This window comes from Stegodyphus dumicola, chromosome 12 (assembly GCF_044657685.1).
Source record: "Stegodyphus dumicola isolate Sdum_Otavi_A_Nest chromosome 12, ASM4465768v1".
NCBI lineage: Eukaryota > Metazoa > Arthropoda > Arachnida > Araneae > Eresidae > Stegodyphus > Stegodyphus dumicola.
In genome coordinates this window covers 13,699,671-13,723,632 of record NC_140779.1, presented here as the reverse complement: position 1 = coordinate 13,723,632, position 23,962 = coordinate 13,699,671, and the positions used below count along the sequence as shown (strand labels likewise).

At 31.5% G+C, this 23,962-nt stretch overlaps 1 protein-coding gene across 2 annotated transcripts in view; it reads right to left on the bottom strand.

Annotated features, from left to right (window-relative positions):
- The window catches only part of LOC118187863 (integrin-linked kinase-associated serine/threonine phosphatase 2C-like), a 39,015-nt gene that overhangs the window by 2,901 nt on the left and 12,152 nt on the right, over nucleotides 1–23,962 (bottom strand). Inside the window, exons 3-7 of one of the 2 annotated variants that reach the window (XM_085827484.1) lie at nucleotides 20,702–20,819; nucleotides 20,376–20,482; nucleotides 16,007–16,188; nucleotides 10,601–10,722; nucleotides 2,666–2,867 (exon numbers count right to left, since the gene is read on the bottom strand). In XM_085827484.1, the coding sequence (XP_085683610.1) occupies nucleotides 2,666–2,867; nucleotides 10,601–10,722; nucleotides 16,007–16,188; nucleotides 20,376–20,482; nucleotides 20,702–20,819 (731 nt within the window). Of the gene's footprint in view, nucleotides 1–2,665; nucleotides 2,868–10,600; nucleotides 10,723–16,006; nucleotides 16,189–20,375; nucleotides 20,483–20,701; nucleotides 20,823–23,962 lie in introns of both variants that reach the window. The other variant, XM_035358145.2, reaches the window with a different exon arrangement.

Genomic DNA, 23,962 nt, shown 5'->3' with positions numbered 1-23,962 from the left:
GACATTGCAAAATATCGAGATATATTCGTGGATCCAAAATCCTTTCCATGCTCCGGCTCCATTGAACTCTATTGTGACAATAGCCTTAAAACAAAATTCATTTTTTCTGATTTGGTGGAGTTTTGAATAATCATAAAAAATGAATATCGAACTCTAAGTCTAAAAGCTTTAAAGATTCTTATTCCTTTTGCAACATCATATTTATGTGAAACCGGATTTTTAGCTGTAGCTGTAATAAACAGCAAATATCATTTAAAGATTAACATGAAGCAAGAAATGAGAGTGGCAGTGTTAAATCATATACTATGCTTTGAAAACCTTTATAGAGGTCAGCAAGCTAGCCCGTCCCATTGATTTTTTCCTATTTTTCTTGAATAATAATAATATAATATTCTTGTTTATCAGTTCAATATATACCTGTATGAGCCTCAGATTGTAGTTGTTTTCATTTCTGTGCCCAGTCATTAGTATCAATATACATTCGTATTTAATAAAGTGTCGTGATTTGCTATGACACTATGTAGTAAGCAGGTTGTAAAGCACAAACATTGTACAACACTTTGTTGAACACAACTAGGGCACCATGACAAAATACTAAACCTGTAAGAGTAAGTAACCTGTAAGTATGTGCCAATTGAAACAGTTTGGGTAACACTGCTTTAGCTTGATTATGCAACTGCCCAAATACTTTATTATTTTTTATTCTTAAAAATCAAAAGCTTTAAAACTTAATAATAATAATAAATTATTGATTCAAATGAATAACATAACAGAAACTAACGAAATCCATAAACAATGCACTTGTTCTTTACCTATGTCTTCTTGCTTAAAATATACATGTAACTGATAAAAAAAACATTCTACTGTTTTCTTGTGTAACTTATTAACATACCTAGTCATAATTACAGTGCTTTGACTTATCAGTGCCAAAATTACTATATTTTCACTAATCCATGTCAATCATAATTATAATGTTCTGACTAATCAATGTCAATCATAATAACAATGTTTTGACTAATCAATGTCAATTATAATTACAATGTTCTGACTAATCAATGTCAAAAGATTCCATAAATTCACTTGTTCAAAAAATACCACCAATATTTGATGAACTGGTAAATAAAAATTGCGGAAATGAAGGCTTACACACACGCAATTAGATGTTTATTATTTACCTGGAACTGTCATAATTTCTTCATTATCAAACATAAAATCAAGGTTCACCTTGAAATTCAACTGAATTTTCCTGACCAATATGAAGAACTAGCTATCAGACCAGACACGAATAACAATAATTTTACGCACTTAGTAAAAGTACAATGAAATAACTAGAAACATAATAATATTTATTTTATCTCACTCACTGTGAAACAAATGAAATAAATACATGTAGGAAATGTGCATGTAAACCATTTTAAAAATAAAGTACTATTTTCAAAAATAAATATCAAATGTAGAAAAAACAGCCTATTTTACAAAATAAATTTATAATAGTACACTAATTATTATAATATCATTCTTACAATATTCTGACATAAAAACAAGCAGCTTAGAATTATACGGAATTTAAAAAAAAAAAATGTTTAATATATTTCACTTGTTTTAAAATACAATTTTTTTTAAAGTATGCAACCATTCGAGAGTTTGCTAAGGAGTTAGATGCTAGGGCCATGTCCATTAGTCACGCTCTCCATCGCATAAATTTGATGTACAAGTTCAGTTGCTGGGTGCCGCAGGAGCTGATTCGAGAAGATAAGTTACAGACGTGTTCGGGCCTGTGCTAATCTGCTTGAATATCAACGCAAGGACAAAATTCTGGACCCAATCCTGACATGTGATGAAAAATAGATTTACTTCAACAACATAGCCCGGAAAGGGGGTTGGTCTGTGCCTAGTCAGTCTATTGGCAGCATCGCAAAGCACAAATTGACTAACAAAAAGATCATGCTTTGTATCTAGTGGGATTGCTGAGGTATTATCCCCAAGGAGCATCTGGAGAAAGGTAAAACCCTTGACAGCAAGAGGTACAGCGAGATACTAGTCCATGTTGATGCTGCTATCAAAGAAAAACGTCGAAGTGAGTTCCGGTGCAAAAAGGCGAACGCATGTGTCTGCATTCATTGGCTGGACTCAAATGGGATCTTTTGCCACACCCCATCATATCATCGTTAACATATCCCCCTAACATCGCTCCTTCGGACTTTTACCCTTTTTCACACCTGCAGCTACATCTTGATGGTGCTATTTTCCATTCTGCACATGACATTCAAAATTGAGGTTGATCTGTTTTTGTATTCACGACCACCTCGTTTCTGGGCCAAAGACTTTGAAAAACTACTAAAACATTAGCAGAAAATCACAGATTTGAGTGGTGATTACTACCTGCCCTGCAAGCTACTGCTTTCATTTTTTTTTTCTAACCTTATTAACTTTTTTGGTGGAAAACTTTCATTACAACCAAATAATAAAAATATTTCACACTTAAAATACTTAGTTGAAGCAAACAATTTCAGAATAAACTATTTTCATATCAAACACATTTTTAGAACATTTTTAGAATAAATTACTTATACATGAAACACTTTTTTAAAAATAAGTTTAGTATTTAACAAAATACATTTTCTAAAGCTTAGTTAACCACAGCATAAAAAAGAAATTTATTTACCTTTTTGGAACTAAGTACTATTTCTAAGACTTGTTCTGAAGTAAATACTTTCCACAATCCATCACAAGCCAAAAGAATAAAAGCATCATTATCAGAAAGCTGACATCTCTTGATGTCAGGAACAGATGTTATTCCCAGTGCTTTGTATTGTCCATCACCGATAGATCTTGAAACTTCTATAATGCCCATTACTCTACCATCACTAAAATATTTCCATAAGTTTTCTCAGTTTTTGTTTCAATATAATACCATTCATACAGTAATAAATAAACTGCAAAAAATAATACTGTTATCAGAAAAAGAATGCATTTAAACGGGGTTGCCACATTACCTGGAAAACCTGAAAACCACATAAAAATCAGGAAATTTAAAAACTGAGAAAAAAAGTCAGGAAATTTAAATATTTCAGTCAAAATCTGGGAGAGTCAGGAAATGTCATATGGCAATCCTCCCCCCCCCCAGAAAGTGATTTTTATGCCAAAGTTGGAAGCGGTCACTTTCTTGACAAATTATGTATTGCGTGAGCATCATTTGAGTAGCTGGCATAAATTTTCACAGCTCCAATTTGCTTTAGAAAAGCAAAGCAAATTTCCAGTAACCTCGAGAATCGAGAGATGCACATGTGCAGTGCATGTTGAACGAAAGAAAATATCTTCCTATTCTTGTATAAAACAAAATTGGTTTAATCCTAGTATACCGTACACATAGGATTTGGTGACATTACGATGCGCAGTAAACGGATCATTTTGGCGTTGATGACAATTTTCAAAATCGGGCTAAGGCCGTGCCATATATTAGGATTTTACCACAAAATCTTTTAAAAACTTTTTTTTTAATAAATGCTCGTCCCTTCCGCTCATCATTACTCATTTTGGAGTAAAATAAAAAATAGTAATCAGTCATCAGGCTAAACATTTACTATAATTATATTCATCAAAATATCATTGATTATTGTAATTCAGTTTTTAATCTTTAAGTAATTAACTTTATTTTAATGTGGCTTCTTCCTTCTAAATTTATTTATTATTAGTTAATAATACAGTCAAATACCAAAAATCGGTCAAACTGAAATCCGCATTGCCTCTCAAAATATAAACATTCAGTTTTTAGGTTCTGGAAACCGTAACATGGAGTATGAAACTTCGAAGAAAAATGCTTAACGAATAATGACGTCATGATTACCAAATAATAATGCATCATAACAGAAATACCAAATTATTGACATCATGATAAAACTTTTTTTTGCCCTTATATCTGCATCAAGGTAAAAAAGCAGACGATTCACTCAACTCTTCTTTCAAGCTCATGATTCACGTTTATGTATTTTCTGAGCTTTGTTATTTCATGAGATTGTTTAGTGTTGCCATTTTTTATGCGGATATTTTGTGGATAAATTAAGAACATTTTAAATTTCAGCGATTTTTAATACAATGACAGATAAGAAACATACTCGTGATTTTACTGCTTGCAACGTTGAAAAACGTAAACACGTTGCATTGACGGTAATGCAAAAAGTGGAAATTCTGCAAAAGATGGAGGCCGGTGCTAACTCCTCGGTTTATAGCAGAATCGTATGGAATTGTGACACGTACTGTGTATGATATACAGAAAAATAAAGAAAAGCTGTTGAAATTTTACAGCAACAGTGATTCTAACACCGAAATCCGAAATCTTTGCATGAGGCGAAATCAGCAAACGCCGATGTTGTCTTGTACATATAATACAATGAATAATATAATATAATCAATTTATATATGTAATAATATAATAAATTATTGTAATAATGTATATAATAATTTAATTATATGTATCTAATAATTAAATCTTATTTATTTTGCACTTTTAGTCCAAATATTATAATTTATCTTTTCTGTCTTGAAATCCACAAAATCCTAAAAACTGCACAACCTCTGGTCCCAAGCTTTGCGAATTACTGGACTTCTACTGTACTTTCAAATTCCAGGCAGTTTTCTTTGTCATATTCCTGAAACGAATTCTAGCAGTATGATGACATACCATCATGAAATTTAATGCACATATGTTTTGCTTATGTATGCTGCTAAATAAATATAAAATACAGTCAAAAGTCGTTAATCCGGACTCGTCGGGACTTCGGCGATTCCGGATTATAGATCATCAGTTTAAATCTGGTAAGATGGCATGCAGAAATTATAAAATTAAAAATATGAAACCATAATTTATGAAATAAAGAACAATTATGATCTAAAGGGTATCAAAATTTACAAAAAAAAAAAAAAAAAAAAAAAAAAGCTTAATATTTATTTGTTTACTTTATTAAACATTTCTTTCAATGTAAGTTGTTTAAGTTGCTTCATTTTTTATGTTATAATACATTTTCTTTAATTCTTTAAACAGACATAATTTCTTGTTCAGTTACAAAGTTCCGCTGTTCAAGTCCTATAATTGCTGTGTCGAGAATACCGACTAATTTGTCAATCGAAATTTTTTCGAAGAACATGCGACAAGTCTGTGGAAAATTGCTTAAAGTTTACAGCAACAATGCTCTACGTGAACATCAGTGCCAATGTTGGTTAACAAAATTCTGAGCTGGTGATTTTGATCTCAACAACATCTCTCAATCAGGAAGGCCAAGTGAGGCTGATGACGACCAACTAAAAGCATTAACAGAGTGGAGCTATTGTTACACAACACGAGAGATTGCAGTATCATTGAATATCTATCATTCAACTGTTTACAATCATCTGAAGAAACTGGAATACATAAGGAAATGATGTGTGGATTCCTCATGAACTCAGAAATTCATATGATGGTACCGATACACATATGCGACATGCTTATTAAACATCAGAAAAGTCATCCTTTTTTTGAAGCAACTAGTAACTGGTGATGAGGAATAGATCATGTACAACCATATGGTGTGCAAACGTTTCTGCTCTCAAAGGGGTATCTGCTTCAGAGGACATCGAAAACAGACATTCATCAGAGAAAGATTATGCTCTCAGTGTGGTGGGATTTTAAAGGTGTCGTGTTTTTTTTAAACTTCTACCTAGGAACCGAACAAACAATTCCAAAGTGTAATGTCGGCAACTGAAGCCACCATCCAGAAATGGCCAGAAATCATTAATCATAAAAGAGTTGGGTTCCATCATGACAATGCAAAACCACATACAAGTTTGATTCCCTATCAAAAACGTTTGGAGTCTGGATGAGATGCGTTGCCACACCCACCATATTTGCCTGACCTTGCACAATTAGACTTCCACTTGTTTTGCTCTCTTAATATGATATAATATTTAATTTCGATAAGGCTGTAAATCAGGACCTTCTTCAGTTTTTCCTCCTATGAACGAGGAATTTCACAGCTTTCTGAAAGATGGCACAATGTTATTGAGCAAAATGGGCAATAATAATTGAAAGGTATTCTTTGTGTCATGAAATACATGTTCTCCAGTTTGCTGAAAGATGGTGCAAGATTATTGAGCAAAATGGCAATATATCATTGACAGAAATGCATTCTTTGTGTCATAAAATACATGTTGTAAAACTTCAACCAAATGCATCATGACTTTTACGACAACCAACTACAAAATTTTAATCTTTTTAACAAATTTCAGCTAAACTGCCAAATGATAACTGAAAGCATTTATTACTAAGGCATCACAATTTTCATTTTCCTTCTTTCCTTCCCCCCCTTTAAACATATCATGTCCTTATGGACAGAATCTTCAATACAGTTAATCATTTGCTCTGATTCAGTGAACATCTACTGTCATGTATTTGGAAGATGAGCAAGAATAACAAAGTTTTTCTATAAAGAAAAAGAAACAATAACAGAGACATCTGAAATATTCTTCAAACTATACAGGGCTCAAGCATTAACATATTTCAATATTTTTTACGGGTATGGACAGTTTCATGATGGATGTAAAAATGGGAGTGGTTGGTCTTTGCAGTATCAAATGGGAAAGAATGTAGAAAAATCATCACCTCATGTGTTCAAATAATATCTGGTGAACTTAAAATCAGTTAAAACACTATTATGGAAAATCTTGGGAAAAAAAAATTATAGCTTATTTTGTCCTTTATACTGTAGAACATAAAGACTAAATTTCTATGTATCACGATTACAGAAATTAATCTCAGCTTCTTTCAAACAAACAGTACAATGACTGGACATGATTTAGTCTGCTTTTTGTTCTGCCTATGATTGTGTAAAAAACAGGAACTGTCTGCTTGGATTGAAAAATACTCACAATGGCATCAAAAACTTCAGTTTCAGAAATCTCAAGTAAAGACTATGTTGTACCAAGGTGTTTTGATTAAGGAGCACCTTTGCAAATTAATTGCAATTAAAATGAATTAAATAAGAGTAAGCATTCACTAAAGGTCAGAACACCATTATGGCTTAAGAAAGAAGCTAGCTGAGAGGTCCCTAGGGAAAGAGTGGTGACAATCTGCAGTTTACGTCATGAAAGGAGCAATTAATCTCTCTTGATCAGGAACATGAGCCGAAATAAAAAGTGGAGTTAGCAACATGCACGTGTTGCCACAGGCAGGAGTGAAGAGCAAACAAAGCTGGTCTTCCGTAAAGGTAAGGTGATGCACAATCAGTGCAAATTCGCTGACAGCCTTGATTGGTGTCTAGGGGAAGGGAGAAGAGTCATTGACCTAATTGAAAGAAGAAAGGAAGAATAGTAAGCGGAGAATTGTCAGTTTGTTATTCTGCAGATAAAGCACTGGAAGAGGTAAAGTAAATTAACGGGACTTTAAAACACTTAAGATTAAGAATTTTTTTTAAAAAAATGGATTTGGAACAAAATTTCAATTATAAATAAATTTTAAAATAAGATGTAAAGCCAGGTAAGTATTGTGCTAAGTTTTTAAGTACAGTTGACTTTAACATTCAGTCAGCTGAATGAAAAATAAATAAGATTTTAGTTAAATTAAGTCTTAAGTCAAGATATCAAAAGTTAAGATTAAAACATAAAAATTAAAAATTTTGTCTGCTGTGGCTGAACAAAGCCCTAGACAAGGATTCAAGTTGTGTGTTAGCAGTGTGGGAATAGATACCGAAAAAGAGGCTACATTAGATCTAGCGGGAAGAAAAATAGTTGTTAGATCATGTAGGTGATTTTCTTAATTGGAAAGGTATAATTACTCCCCCAAAAAATTGTTTCTGAGAAACAGATATGAACTCCATATTTTATGAAATGTAATGGACAGACTTCTGAGAAGAATCCAGCACATCACATTTTAAAATGTCTCAATCAAATAACTACTTTCTGCTGTACAATAATGGGTTGTCACTCCATGCCATTCCCATCAAACAGTTTGTGACAAAGAAAAGCGGCATAATTCTCAGTAATTCTCCTTATTCACCAGATTTGGAACTTCCAGACTATTTTCCCTTTCCCACTGTGAAGTTTTACCTAAAACATTGCTTGTTTAATAGCACTAAAAAGATTCAGATAAACCATGACTAGAGACTTAAATAGTATTCCAAGCAATGAACTTTACAAAAAAACCAAGCAGCTGTCCAATACATTATATTGACTTACAATAATTACAGAATTGTATATTAAAAGCTAAGAAGTGAGAATAATTTAATTTAAAATTTCAATTTTGTACAGACAACCCTAAAAAAAAAAAAAAAAAAAAAAAAAAAAAAAAAACATTCTTGGAAGCCTTTTCAAATTAAGAAGGCACATGATAAAAGTGATATTTGAGCAATACATACATTCTAACCAATACATACCAGTCTGAAACCCAGATGTCTAATACTGGACTTTAGAACCATTAGCTCTTCCCCCTTTTTTTTTTCAAAAACAGAGAGATCCCAAGAGTATCATCTCATTTTATCATATGCTTAATGCATGCACAGTAGGCATTTTCTCGTAATAAAGCATGCTGAGGGATTTTTTTAAATTTCACTTTGGCATTAAATAAAATTTTTCTGTGTTGAAGAAACATAATCATTTTTTAGCATAAATCTGTATGATCATTAATTTGGATCCATAACCACCTATTTTGCTTGGCATACAACTCAAACCAAAACTCATTGCTGATTTTGTACTGACTGAATGACTTATATCCCTGATGCCAAACTGGCAAATAATTCATTATTTGTTGCTTTCATCATCATGTGACTATCAGCTCATACCAACCTGAAAAATGACTCAAGCAGCTATGCCTAAAAAAAAAAAATTTATTTACTAGTAACTGAATACCAGACAGCATGGTAATCTTTTATATTGACATTATGCTCTGCAAATATTTGACTTTAGCCAAATGGACTGTGAAGTGTTGAGTGTATTGATGAGGAGAAATTTAACATTAATTTTGTCTACATGCAAAAAATAAATTTTGTAAATGATTTTCATAGGCCAAAAGATTAAACTTCATGCTATTTGAATTAAAAATAATTGATTTGGTATTCAGAGAAACCTTATGTATATGTTGGAATTTACTTATTCAGAACTCAGACAAGTTATGTAGCATACGTAAGAAATAGACATAAGTATCATAGTAACTAAACTAATATAATTCAGGTATAACTTCTTTAGTTCATGATAGAACCAAGACAAAATTTAGCAGAACAAACATCTCTAGTTGCCAATCTCATGATATATTGTGAATAATGTATAATGAAGCTAGTTGAGCTTTATGTTGATAACCACAAATTTGAAGGTGTTTGTGTATTACAACAAAAAGTGAAATTTTCCAATTAATGGGATTTGTGAAGAAGTGGTTATAAATAAAGATATTATAATAGTAATTTTTTTCCCAATGACAATGTTCTAATCATCAATCAACAAACAGATGGCAAACTCTGCAATATGATTTTAGATCCAAAAAATATTGCTACCCATAGTGTAGAAAGTGACAGAGGTTGCTGGGAGATTTAATTTATGGGATTTCTCAACACGGCAATTATAGGACTTGAACAATGAAACTTTGTAACTGAACAAGAAATTAAGTCTAGCTACAAAATTCAAGAGAAAGTATTAGCCCAAAAAATACATAAATATTGGGTTCTTTTTTTTTAAATTAAATTTTGATTCCTTTATGATCTCTTAGTTTCATTATTTCATAACTATTCTTATTTTTAATTTTATAATATCTATGTCCTCTTATTAGATTTAAACTGGTGATCTAAGTTCCAGAAAATACTGATATTCATAATAGCCAAAGTCCCAAGTCCAGGTCTCATATTTTGTATTTATAACTTACGTTTGATGAAATTTTCATAACATAATTTGACTGCTTAAGAATTTTATAAGATCATATAAGTGAGAAGAAAAATTTATATTTTTCATAATTAAACAATTCAAATGTTTAAAATTTAAATTCTACTATCACCCAAACTATATAATTACACAGATATTTTATTTCTAAACAATATACCAAGACCAGGAATAATAATTTCCTTTTGAGTTGATATTAAAAAGATACTGAACAATAAAAAATATCAGAATTCCATTCATTTTTAATATTATTCTTTATTTCAGACCATTGAACTGCAGCACTGTAGCAAATGTTTCTCATAAAATCACTTGAAAAAAAGGGGGGAGGGGATAAGTTAAAGCCATAGTTTGCTTTTGAATTTAAATTGCTCATTTTAATGCTTTAGTCAAAAATTCCTCACACTAATTAAAAATTTAATTTCAATTTTGTTCAGTTTAAGTCTGTGTGTATTCCTCATGCTATTTAAAAATTTAATTTCAATTTTGTTAGGTTCAAGTCTGTGTGTTGATTTCTCATGCTATTTAAAAATTCAATTTCAATTTTGTTAGGTTCAAATCTGTGTGTTGATTTTGCGAGTTTTATAAATTGTTTTAAATTTGCACCCGTTCTTTAAAACATATCATTATAACACAAATTCAGGAAAAAAACTAAGTGAAAAATTTGAAGTTTCACGACTTTTTATAAAAACACACAATTTTATTATCATACCGTACACAGCCTCCTGCCTTCTGTATCCGCATTCTTTCTTTATAATCAGTTGGGGAATGATCAATGCTTAATGGAACTGCAACATATTTCTCAGCATCTTTGTTATATCTACACAGTATAGCCTGTAAAACAAACAGAGCACATTTTATTAAATAATTATTGTATGTTCATTATCAAGAATATGACGCGTGTGATTACATTGAAATATTTGTAATCTGCTAGCCATGCATTTGATATTTTTACATGGTGTAAAATGTGTAAATAATGATCAATACTCTTTTGTTCCTTTGATTTTTATATTTTTTAATCAGCAATACCTCACTGCCCATATTCCTACCAAATGAAGATTTTTCACAATTACATAATGTTTTCAAAAAGGTACAAAAAAAGAGTTAAAAAACTTGTTTAAATTTTAAAAAAGTTTAAAAACTTGTTGCTTAAATAAACTTTAGACTCTTTTAATACCTCTGAACAACATGGCTTTCTATGCTACTCATGAAAAGCTGTTAATTAAGATGTTAAGCTTAGTTGTAACTAACATGTTAAAGGTTGTTAAGCATTCATTAACTTGACATCTATGATTATTTATTTTTTTATAACCTGGCAATCATAGGATGATATTTAGATCAATAAAGAAAATAAAGTGACAAAATATTTTAAATAATAAAGTGGTCATGCTGCTCAAAGATTTAACTACAGTCAAAAGTCGTTAATTCGGACACCCATAATCCGGACCTCAAAGTTTTAAACGGGGACGATCGGGACTTCGGCGATTCCGGATTATAGATCATCAGTTTAAATCTGGTAAGATGGCATGCAGAAATTATAAAATTAAAAATATGAAACTGTAATTTATGAAATAAAGAACAATTATGATCTAGAGAGTATCAAAATTTACAAAAAAAAAAAAAAAAAAAAGCTTAATATTTATTTGTTTACTTTATTAAACATTTCTTTCAATGTAAGTTGTTTAAGTTGCTTCGTTTTATGTGATAATACATTCTCTTTAATTCTATAAACAGACATAATTTCTTCTTCAGTTACAAAGTTCCGCTGTTCAAGTCCTATAATTGCTGTGTCGAGAATACCGACTAATTTGTCAATCGAAATTTTTTCGTTTTCAATAACCTCTGTCACTTTCTTCGTTATCGGAAGCTAATTATAATGATGAGAAATTTGATTTAAATCATATCAAAGACGGAGTGCATCGAGATGAAATACTACATTTAGTCAGAAATTATAAGCCAAATAAAATAAAAACAAATGCCCTGAAGATAAGGATAGTGCTGACAGATCAACTTCCAATTCATTGCGCGCCGCGGCGTTAAAGATAAACAAAGTTTAGATAAACAAACGTTAAAGTTCAGATAAACAAAGGATATGCCTTTATCCATTTTTTGCAGCAATTCCACTTTTTGTTTAATGGACTTCAAAACATACTTTCGCTTTGTAGATCCTTTACATATTAGTAAATATATATCAGAAATTCTATTTGACATAATCGAAAGTTCAAGTTTACTTTTATAAAACTGTTCTAACAGTCTGCAAAAAATAATAAGCCGAATCCAATTCGAAGATTAAGGAACAACGCAATCTGCAACATTAACTGAATTAGATAATTTTAGCTTAGCTTATACCATCCGTTATACATTAAACGCGCATTCGTAAATGTTTTTTGCGCACACGCACACTCATATTTGCAGCCGTAAAGGTCTTACGCGCATGCGCAGAAAGCTTGTAGCTGTGAGGTCCGAATTACCGACTTTTGACTGTATTTGCAAAGAGCAATGTTTAAAAGCTATTGCTAAAAAGTACATTTGACACTAGTTCTTGAGTAGAATAGTTACATCATGTAAAAACAACAAACAATACTAAAGAAGTCTAACTTATCGCGGAGAAAAAAACTAATAAATTTTAATAAAAAAAATTTTAATTATATATATATTTACTAAAGTAATATTGATTATATTATCTCCTAATATAAATTTAGTAGAATGTATCTAAATGAAGCAACCCAGAAGTATGAAATTTAATCCTGAAAATAATATTTTTAAAGGAACTTGAATTTAAAACATGAAAAACAGAAATGTAAACTTTTAATATGAAAATTTATAAACCAAGTAATTATCCTTATTGATCGGAAATTGGTTGACTTTTCAAGAGGAACAAACCACCCCCATTCAATAAACAATAATTAATAAATGCGAAGGTTTTTCATCTTTTACTCAAGTAAGATTGATGATGCCAAACTGGTAATTTTAGATTAGGCCAAAATTGTAGTGTTTTAATTCAATTAGTGAGATTAAAGAGATGAATTAAGATTAAGTATTTCCGTTAAGTAATGGATTTTTTAGAAATTTAGAGATATTATAGCCATATTAAGTAGAGTACTATAAAGAATTCACTTTGAATGTAGCATTTTTGTTAAGTTAATGGATTTTTAAAAATCTCGAGTTAATATAGCCAAATTAAGTAGTAATAATATTTTATTATATACTTAAATAAAGTGTTCTCAACACCCTCGCTTTCATGCATGTTAATTCAAATTATTTTTATAAATATAATAAACAGAAGTTAATCTTTGCTATATTTATGAAATAAAACTCGAAGTAATTATAATAAACATGAGAAACACAATAAACAATGCAATTTTTGTAAAATTTTATATATATATATATATATGTTTGGTACTATCGATATAAATAAAAAAGGGTGGTACACAACTAGATGCTACAGCAATCCCATTCACAAAATTACAATGCTTTACGACTAATTGTTTTTCAGTTATGTGAAATACATATATATTTTTTAATCCATTTTGGAAAAAGAGAATCCTTTATTCTGTCCATACATACAGATATAATGCAAAAAAAAATGTCCAAATGGCTTGGGAAACTTTCAAAACCATTATTTCTATTGAAATATGATACCTGAAACTTTTTGCAAATCATGATATCACAGACCTATCATAAAGAAATCATGATAGGACTGTGGAGTTTGCCAGCTCATGAAAAAACAAAGCCTTGCATCTCTTCAGATATATGGCATTTTGGCCAAACAGTAAAGAATGCAAAAATTCGTGTTCTGAGAAGTTGTACATCATAAATGAGCGAATTTTACAGATAAAAATGTTTGCAATTCTTTTTATGATTGTTTAAGCAAAAGCAGATTGATGGGTACATGACAAAACAGCAGCATATGCAATGCACAATTTGTGCAATTCTCTCAGGGCTGTGGAGTCGTAATCAGAGTCGGGCAGATTTTGGGGTAAAAGGAGTCGGAGCTGGAGTCGCTAAAAACAGGTTGACTCCGACTAAAGTTTTTGTTGGACAGTTTGAGTTTGAAATTAAATTAAAATAAATTGAAAAAAAATTAATGACAAGTTAAGTTATTATTTTTATTTACAAACTGTATACATTAATAAATAGCTATTTTCTATTTTATTAACATATTCATAAATAAATATAAGGATGGATGTGATATTTGCATTAGCAATTAAACTGATTCATTTAGTTACAAATCTCACAGGTAAATTTAGGTAAGCAGCAATAACTCCTAAAATTGACGCCATTCTTAGGAAGTGAGCAGGAAAAGGAGCAATTATTGATCAAGCAATGCAATAAGGAAGTACATATTTGATGATAGAGTTTTTAGAATTAAAGAACTTTTTTAGCAGAAGTAGATAATCCTAATGTTTCCCTAACAGAAAGACTGTGGAATGATCTTGCAGAATTGGAAACTCCTCTTTCTACATCGTATATAGCCACAAAAAAGCTGCAATCTGAAGAATTGACAGGAGGCGAGAATGGAAGAATGGGATGTTTGTTCTTTCTGAAATGGAGGGTTTATTGCAGAAAGAATAATTTCTTCAATAAAGAAAAGAGAAACTAGTTTGCTAGACGATGAGATCTTGCTGGGTTCAATATATTCAATATACGCAGATCCGAAACACTGAATTTTCTTGGATGACGAACACATTAAAAAGGCAAAGAAAGTCATCTATGAACTTTCAATTAAGAATGAAATTATTTTCAGAACAATTGGAGAATTCGAATCGGGGCAGTCAAATTGCAGACACAATTGAGTCTCTATCATCCTCTTCTAGTGATGAATTAGGATTTTGAGAAATATTTTTGGATAATAGTGAAAAGGCTAAAACAAAGTGAATGAAAATAAAGAACCAAGAGCCTTTAGATATAAAAATGAAAAAACACAAACAAGGTTTCGACACAGCTTTTGAAGAAATAGAGAAATATGATTGTGCTTGCAAGACACCTCTTTTAGAACTTATAAAACTCTATCCTGAAAAGTTAAAAGAAGTAGCCCTAACAGTAACAGCTCTTCCTTCTACTTAAGTTGGTGTCGAAAGACTCTTCTTAGCTCTGAAGTTTATCAATCGGATCTAAGGGCCTCCAACATAGAAGATCTTGCCGAAGCTATACTGTTTATTAGAAATAACTAATGCCAGTTTTTCTATTTCATAATAAATGCTAATTAATATAAATAATTTGCTATGCCATCATTTTTTTTTTTTTTTCTGTAGCCTCTATTACTTCTTTTATATTAAAAAAATAAGCTGTAACCCATGCGTATATTTTTACATATATATATATATGAGGGAGTCAGAGTCGGTGTCATTAAAATTCCAGGAGTTGGAGTCGGTCATTTTCCCTACCGACTCCACAGCCCTGAATTCTCTGAGTTTTTTTAATGCAAAAACAGACTGCTGTATACATGGACAGAAAAACAGTGTATGCAGTGCCAAAGTTGTATCAGAATACCAAGTTTCTGCAATTCTGTGATTTTTTTTTAAACTAAAACAGTTAGCTAGCAGCATACACTGGGAGATTGACAGGGAAAAAAAAGTAAATTTTTTATTATGGATGTATCTTGCATTTTTAACTGTATTGGCTCGTGGAACTACACCTGTATGATCTATGATGAAATTCTGGCATCCCATCTACTTTTCCCTGTATTGTTCTGTACAAACTTCTAACTTAACTTGAAAAATACCTCTCTGTTAAAAATTTAACTATTCTGCAAATATATATAATCTATTTTTCTGTGGATTTCTACTAGAATCACGACATGCTACTGGCACACTTTTTAATTATTAAATTTTTACTTTTCCTTTTTTGGGGGGAGAGGGGGGAATCACCAGGTATTTTTAAAGAGGCAACCTACAATTTAAAAAATATTGCAATAGAGTAAAAAAGGTACATTAGTGCTGCTGTGATTTTTTTTCAGCTGATCATATGAATCATTTGCTTCATGAATGCTGATTACTAACAGCCTGCTAGAAGATGCCACTTGTAGCCATTTCAGAAGGCAACTACTATGTAGTAATATCTAAGTTTATAAAAGACAGAATTTCATAAATAGAAATATGAATTTTAAATTATTTACTTTACTGTCTCCAAGATTAGCAATGTATAAAATATTCTGAATAACTAAAACAACAATTGCAGTAGTTCCATCTTTCCAGGATGGCTTTGTTTTTGTCGCATGCTTTAAAAATTCTTCATCTGTTTTTTTAAAAACTTCTATCAAAGTTCTTTTTATCTCTTTTTCAATCTGAAGAAATGAAACTAGATGGAAGAAATAAAAAAAAAAAACATACATTGCAATACCATATGCTTTCACCTTATGCAACAATAATATAAAATACTCAACATCTGCATTTAAAATACAAAATCATACTTTGGTCATATATAATAATATAGAATAAATTTCATTTAAAATTTTTTAAAAAGTACATATATTCTACTCTAGCTTTACTATATAAGCTCTGTAAAAAATTTCACATATTATATTCATATATTGCATTTCTGTATACTGCACAGGATGTCCAAGAAAGAATTGATGAAAAAGAATGACACATACATCCAAACTCAAGTATGTTTAACGCATTGCAGTTTACTAAGCCAAAAAAAAATTCACCAAAAGTTTTAGCACACCTCTATGACTGCATTAAATGTATTGACAAGTCTTCCGCCCCTGCACTTGATGGTATAGAGCAAGAGTGCTGTGGTGAGAGTGATAAGACTAAAACAAGACACCACTATTTGGAGTAAGACTTATGTATTCTCAGACTATGAGAATCACGTTGCCCACTCTCCTTGCCACCCTGCAGACTTCGATATAAGAAGCAAGCTGTAATCATCCACGTGCAATACAATCCTCAGGCATCTATACTGGTGGCTCCAAAGGAGAGCTCGGGACTGGCAGTACCTGGTGTACAATGGATAGTGACCTCATAATCGATTCCTGGGCTAAGAAGCTTCATCCCAGTAACTCAATGTGCCAGGCAAAATTTACAGCCCCAAAAGCTGTTCTGGAATTTACTGCTAGCAATGGATGATATAAAGTAATTTACACAGTCTCAATGCCAAGCTCGTAGGCCATCCAGGGTGGCCGCAGTAGACATTCCATAGCCACAGACATACAAAAACTATTAATTTCAATTCCGGAAAGTCTGAGGCCCAAGCTTCAGTGGGTTTCAGCCCTTATAGGGATTAAAGAAAATGAAGCAGCAGATGTGATTGCAAAAGGCACAGTTAATGAACTCCATGTGAGTAGTATAACTGTGCCCCTTCCACACTCATATCTGAAAAACCACTCTTAAATGTGAATTAATGAAACGATGGCAAAACTACCGGGAGACGACGAGTACCACATGCAGAAAACTGTAAAATTTTCATCCAAAAGTAAACCAGAATTTAAATAGCAGCTCTTCGCACCTCATGCAATATCTGACAGGGCATGGCCCATATATGTCCTATCTACACAGATTTTGCCTACGGAACAGCAACCAATGTATTTGTGGCAGTACTGGTGACTCAGATCACTATCTGTATGATTGCTCACACACAGCAAATTCACATTTAAAAAGACCAGCTGCAATCAATATGCCAGCATGGTTTAAGAACACAATTAAGAATAAATATGAGTTCAGCTGCGTAAGAGACTGCACTACCATTGCTAAAAGCATTCCTGACAGCCTGGATAGCAGTTTATAGATAGATTCCTGATAGCCTGGATTCTTTCCTTGGACACTGTGCATCAGCAGCCTGCTCTGTACATATATTAATTTACTTAATGTCTTGCGCTCTTTCTTTTTTTGTTTTTTTAATTATATTTAATATTATGATTAATCCAGAACTCATTTAATGTATTTCATAATTTGTGATGTATTTGTTCAGATTTCATCTATGCCTAATATGTACCATAATAATGAAAAGTATTCCCGTTAGTTTCAACAGTCCCTACCATGCACCTTCTTTCCACGTTCTGGTCCTTCTTTCAATGTTTCTCGTTCAGCATGGCCAGTTCCCGGAGGACACAGCACTAAGCTCTTTATTTATTTTTATTAATTAATTTATTTTAATTCATAGTTTTATTGTGCATTAAATAAATAATTCACAATTTTATTGTGTTATTACTTTTAATTAATTCCATCGATGGGATCCAATAAGCTTGAAAAGCCCTTATCCTAGTAGACCAGCTGTTCTGTTAATGGCGAAAAGAAAGTATACCACTATGTGAGCCCCACTTGTAACTTCGGCTATTGTTGTGATGATATTCAACTAGTGTGACCAGTCTTATTGCTTTCGTAATCTGAATCTGCAACTTCGGCCACAGGTGTTCAATACACTCTTAAAATTCCATGAAAAGAAATCTAAATGGGTTCAAGTCCATTTCATGTCATTTTTTCCAATGATTAAAATGTTTTGAGTTCTGTCTGTGTTTATTGCATTGTGGTTTATACAGTACAAAGTCCATAATCCAGACTCGTCGGGACTTCGGCAATTCCAGATTAGGGATTTTTCCGGATTATAGATCATCAATTTAAATTTGGTAGGATGGCATGCAGAAATTATACAATTAAAAATATGAAACTGTAATTTATGAAATAAAGAGCAATTATGATCTAAAGGCTATCAAAATTTACAAAAAAAAAAAAGCTTAATATTTATTTGTTTACCTCATTAAACATTTCTTTCAATGTAAGTTGTTTAACTTGCTTCGTTTTTTGTGCTAATACTTTCTCTTTAATTCTATAAACAGACATAATTTCTTGTTCAGTTACAAAGTTCCACTGTTCAAGTCCTGTAATCGCTGTGTCGAGAATACCGACTAACTTGTCAATTGAAATTTTTTCGTTGTCAATAATTTCTCTGTCACTTTCTATCAGAAGTGCGCATTTGTAAATGCTTTACGCACATGCGTAAGTTTGTAGCTTTGAGGTCCGTATTATAGATCATTCCGGATTATGGACTTTGTACTGTATAAACCACAATGCAATAAACACACTGATTTCGCCTATGTGTGTCATTCTTTTGCATCATTTTTTCTCAGACAATTTGCATATAAATGAAAGAATTTGACAAAGACACCATTTATTAAATATGTATCACGTTTAACTTATTTTGATTGCTTGAGTCACACTGGTACTTTTCAAATTTTTAAATATTTTTTAGAAAGCAATAAAATTAAAAATAAAAATTCATACAAATTATATATTGGAGAAAGTTTTTATAAAAATCTAAAAACAATTATTGCACAAATGAATTAATTCTAAAACCATTATTGCTTGAGTGAATACTAACCATTATGCTATAGTAAATTTAATACTATATGTCATAAAAAAAAGAGATAAATTTATTTTCAGAGATGGGTAAAAAGTTACATTCAGCTTAAAGGAGAAGTCTGTGTTATTTTGAGAAGACAGAGCTTCGATGGTCTATAGAAACCTTCTATAAAAAATACAATTTTCAAGAAGATACCAAATCCCAACTTGCAAGAAGACCCAAAATTATTTACCAGCCCTTCTTCTAGGTTTACTGAATGCTTCAGAAATTAGAATCAGTGTTGGTATTTTTGAGAATGTATTGGTGGGTACTGGCTAACAGGTACTCCTCAGGCTTTAAAATGCAGGTTTAAAAGGTTCACATGGAGAAATAATACTTGATTGTAAAAGTACTTGACTTGTATTGATTTGTAAGAAGTGGTGGTCACCAGCATTCTCATGAAATAGTGGTGTGCTGTGGCATTTCAGTTTATTTTAACTAGGACATAAGGTACAAGGTGGGGTATGAAATGTTTTTAGTTGATCCCCTTAGTTATTGAGACAGCATGATTTTCACGTATTCAAAATTCTGTAAACTGAAAAATTCAAACATAACTGGTTTATTTTTATCAATGGTGTGATATTTAATTTTTTACATATCCCCGTATCACTGTAGATGACCTATATAATCACATAAAAACAAATTAAATAATTTTGTGGGACAAGGAATCCTACAAAGTCATACACAGACTACTCTGAAATTCTGCAAATACTTTTTAAATAATTATTACCTGGAAATATTTTAAGACTAAATCATTAAAAAAGACAGGCCTGAAATGGGATATGTACTTTTTTCATTATAAACTTAGAGAATTTTAAAATTTATTAAGCTCTGTATTTTGATGTCTAGAAATCTAATGCTTTTATAAAACTCTTAAGCAATTTTTAAAGCAAACTGAGGATCCAATTACAGTCTAAAAACTGCTATAGTACAGTTAACTGAAAACAAAACTATTTTTAAGGGGCATACCTAAATTATTTGTTACCTCAAAATTTATATTCAAATGTAGATGATGAAACGTAAATCTCTCTCCTACGGGAGACCCACCCTCTAAGTCAGAATTCTGCACAACTGACTAGCATTAACTGACCTTAGTTTAATGAAGCAAAATGGTTAAAAAATTCAGACTGGAACACTGTGGATACCCTTGGGAAATTTGAGAGCCAGATTTACATGCAGTTGATCAGCTGCAAATTTTGATGCTCTGCTTCCTCCATGTCCATCAAACACTGCATAGTATGAGAGTCGAGAGCTGAAAAAAAAATTAATACCAGTATAAATTCAACACAATAAAATACTGCTTTTCAAAAAAAATAAAATAAATACTACTACACGTTTACCATTTAAAATTAAAAGTGGCATACAAATCTTAAAAGTAAATCCCTTAATCTCATTAAAAACTGAATACAAAATTTCAGAAGAAACAAAACAAAACAAAACAAAAAATCTAGTTATTTATGAAATACATTACACAGATGGATGAAGCTGAGGCACATGCTTGTGAAAGTCATTTATCACCACATGACAATCTTGCATTTCTTCACGTTCTCCTTTTTTTTCTGCATAATACCCTTGTACATCATACAGTTCTTCTAACAGAAAAGAATAAAAAAAAATTAAATCACATTTACTACCAAAAAAAAAAAAAAAATCTATGCACTGAAATTATTCTAAAAATATCACTGAAGGAAACTGGCCACAGCTTTAATTCAAATAAAAGTTGGTGAGGTTTAGAATTAGTAATAATGACCAAATTCTGGATGATTTAATATTTAGTGCATTTATAGCAAAATATATTTTAAGTACAGATGTATTATACCAGAATTATATACAGACAGATCTACTACAAAAATTTATCAATGACACTCGACACATCAACTGCCACAAAGTTTATCAGTGACCGGTATCAAACACACTCTGCTAAGTCCTAAAAGTCACCAATGATTGGTAAAATGTTCTGAATGTTCATCATCTTTCTCAGTAGAAAGCAAATACTGTATATACTCGCGTATAAGTCAACCCCCCCCCACTTCGACATAAAAAATTCGTAGAAAATAAGAAACCCGCGTATAAGTCGACCCCCTTCCCACTTCCGAAATCGATCAAGAAACTTCGAAAAAATTTTTTTATGTACTACATTTATTCAAAATCATCTGAGAAAAAAAAGTAAATATACGATAAAAAATACCTTGGTAAATAAACAAAATCAAAATCCTTCAACGTCCGATTCATGATCAGATTCGCAAAACATTTCATAGAACTCTTCTGTCGTCATTGGCTCGTCATCATACATATTTTCAGTCTCGAACTCCATATTGTTACAATCACTACTAGAGCCTTCGTCGTCATTTTCACTTTCAAAGACAGCATCATCTTCCGTGCCGTCTAGTTCGTTGCTAATACAACATTTTAAAAATGATTTTATAATCATTTCAGAGGGTATTTCGTTCCAAGCATCTTTAACCCACTGAGAAATTAATGTAATATCGGGCTTTTTAATGTTGCCTCCCTTTGAAAATGGTTGTCGACAGGAACTAATCCACTCTGCCCAATATTTTCTTACATTTACTTTGAAGGGCTTATTGAGGCAGATATCTAGGGGTTATCGAAACTTACTCTAGTTAAAGTATGAAACTCTGTGATTAGTTCGTCATATAATTTAAGTCATGAAATTACTTCAAGTAAGTGACTTATTTGATAAGTCGTCCAATTTGAGTGCGGGAAGAAAACAACTGCATTATATAAAGAAATTTTTGAACTTCCGATTCTTTTAATATTTTATGGCCCCGCGTATAAGTCGACCCCCCACTTTGAAGACTTTTTTTTTTTTGTCCAAAATATCTCGACTTATACGCGGGTATATACGGTACTTAGAAAAATTATTTCAATAGTAATTAAATGCATTACAATGCACTAATGACCATAGGCAACAACCAAAGAGACCAAAGAGATAAACACACTATTGGAGAAGATACAGTATTATTTATTTCTATATTTTAAGTGCAAAACAAAGCCAACAAAATTCCTAGCAATTTGTATGCTAACACAGCATTTAATGTATAAATGAACACAGCAAAGTAGTATTACCAAATTTGTTTGATAACGTAAGACAAAAATAAATACATACATTGTACCCTCATATAATATAATGCCTGCATCTCATGTATTATATTTTACATACAAGTATTTTAAAGCTTATGCCATTATGATCCTGAGATCTTCAAGATGCTATTAAAACCAGACACAGCAACCAATGAGAAACCTGCACCCACTTGACATATGACCATATATTCACAAGTTATCATGAGTATACTTCTTTGGTGTACCACCAAATATCACTTGACATATACCCTGGAGTATGCATATCCGATTTTGGAGACCACTGCTATAGAAGGCGATGGATTAGCCATTTCTCCTTAGATATATCGTATTTCCCAGTGTAAAAGTTGCACTTTTTCTTTTAAAGATTTTGCGTCTAGAAACTGGGTGTGTCTTATACAACTGTGCTACCAGTGTCAATGGTGGCCTTGTGCCAAATGCAACCAAGAGTAAAAGACTGTTAAATAACGGATGTGGGGCATGTGTGTTAACTCCTAGAATGGAAAGGCTTCCGCTCACCCATTCCTTTAAAACACTGAGGCATCTGAATTCGACTAAGATTCACAATTCCTGGTGCTTATGGATTATGGCAACCACCTTAACACAGTTTGGCAAATTTTACAGAATAAAAAAAAACAATTACTTTTACTGTGAAAAATAATATCTTACATACATTTTCTATGTTTCAACTATATATTTATTCCAAAAGAAAACCAGTAAACCTAGTTACAAATGGGTGTTCTTTTCTTATTGTGGAGGAAATTTCATCGCAATCGCTTTAAAAAAGAATTTGAAGCATTGTTCTTTCAACAGAGGCAAAATAATGTATTCTTGCAGAAATTTTACTTTTCCTTCTTCTATTACAGGAAAATCATACAAGCACAAATTTTAAAATTGTATTTAACAGAAAAAATAATCAAAATTTTTCTAATAAAGCTCTTGGAACTTGGAATAGAACAAAATGAATCCATAAGAAAATGGCGACATTGGTAACAATATTAAACATGAGCATAGTTGCTTGAATAATTTTTAGGTGCATGGCTATGAGATTTTAGTGTATTCTGGAGTTTTGGTGATTTCTACTAAGGTTGTTGTGATAATACTTAAGTACCTAATTACTTTTCTCTGTTCTTGACGAACAAAATGGTGTGAAAGTTTCAAATAATATCGTTTCTAGTTCCTAAAAAACAGCTTTTCCTCTGAATGTATACTAACTTACCTTTAACCTAAAGATCAGAAATCACACAAGAATCCTGTTAGGATAAGACTGTCTACAATAAAGACAAATATTGATACAATGCATTTGGAGAAACTGCATCTTAGGCTATTATGTATTTTAGAGGGTACACAGATGAAATCCAGCTAATAGATGGGAGTTCTGACAGTGACAAGTTGTATATTGAATAAATATTGTTTTCAATAAAGTTATGTAATTTTTTTTCCTATTAAATTGTAATCCAGCAAGTTAATAAAAACCAGTCCTTCAATCAAATAATTCTTTGATTTTTTTCAATTTTGGGGTTCCAATCAGGATGCATCTTATGCATGGAAGCATCTTATACAAGCAGAAATATGATCTTAATTTTTAAACAAAAAATATGTTTAGTCAATTGCAGTTTATATAAAATTTGCA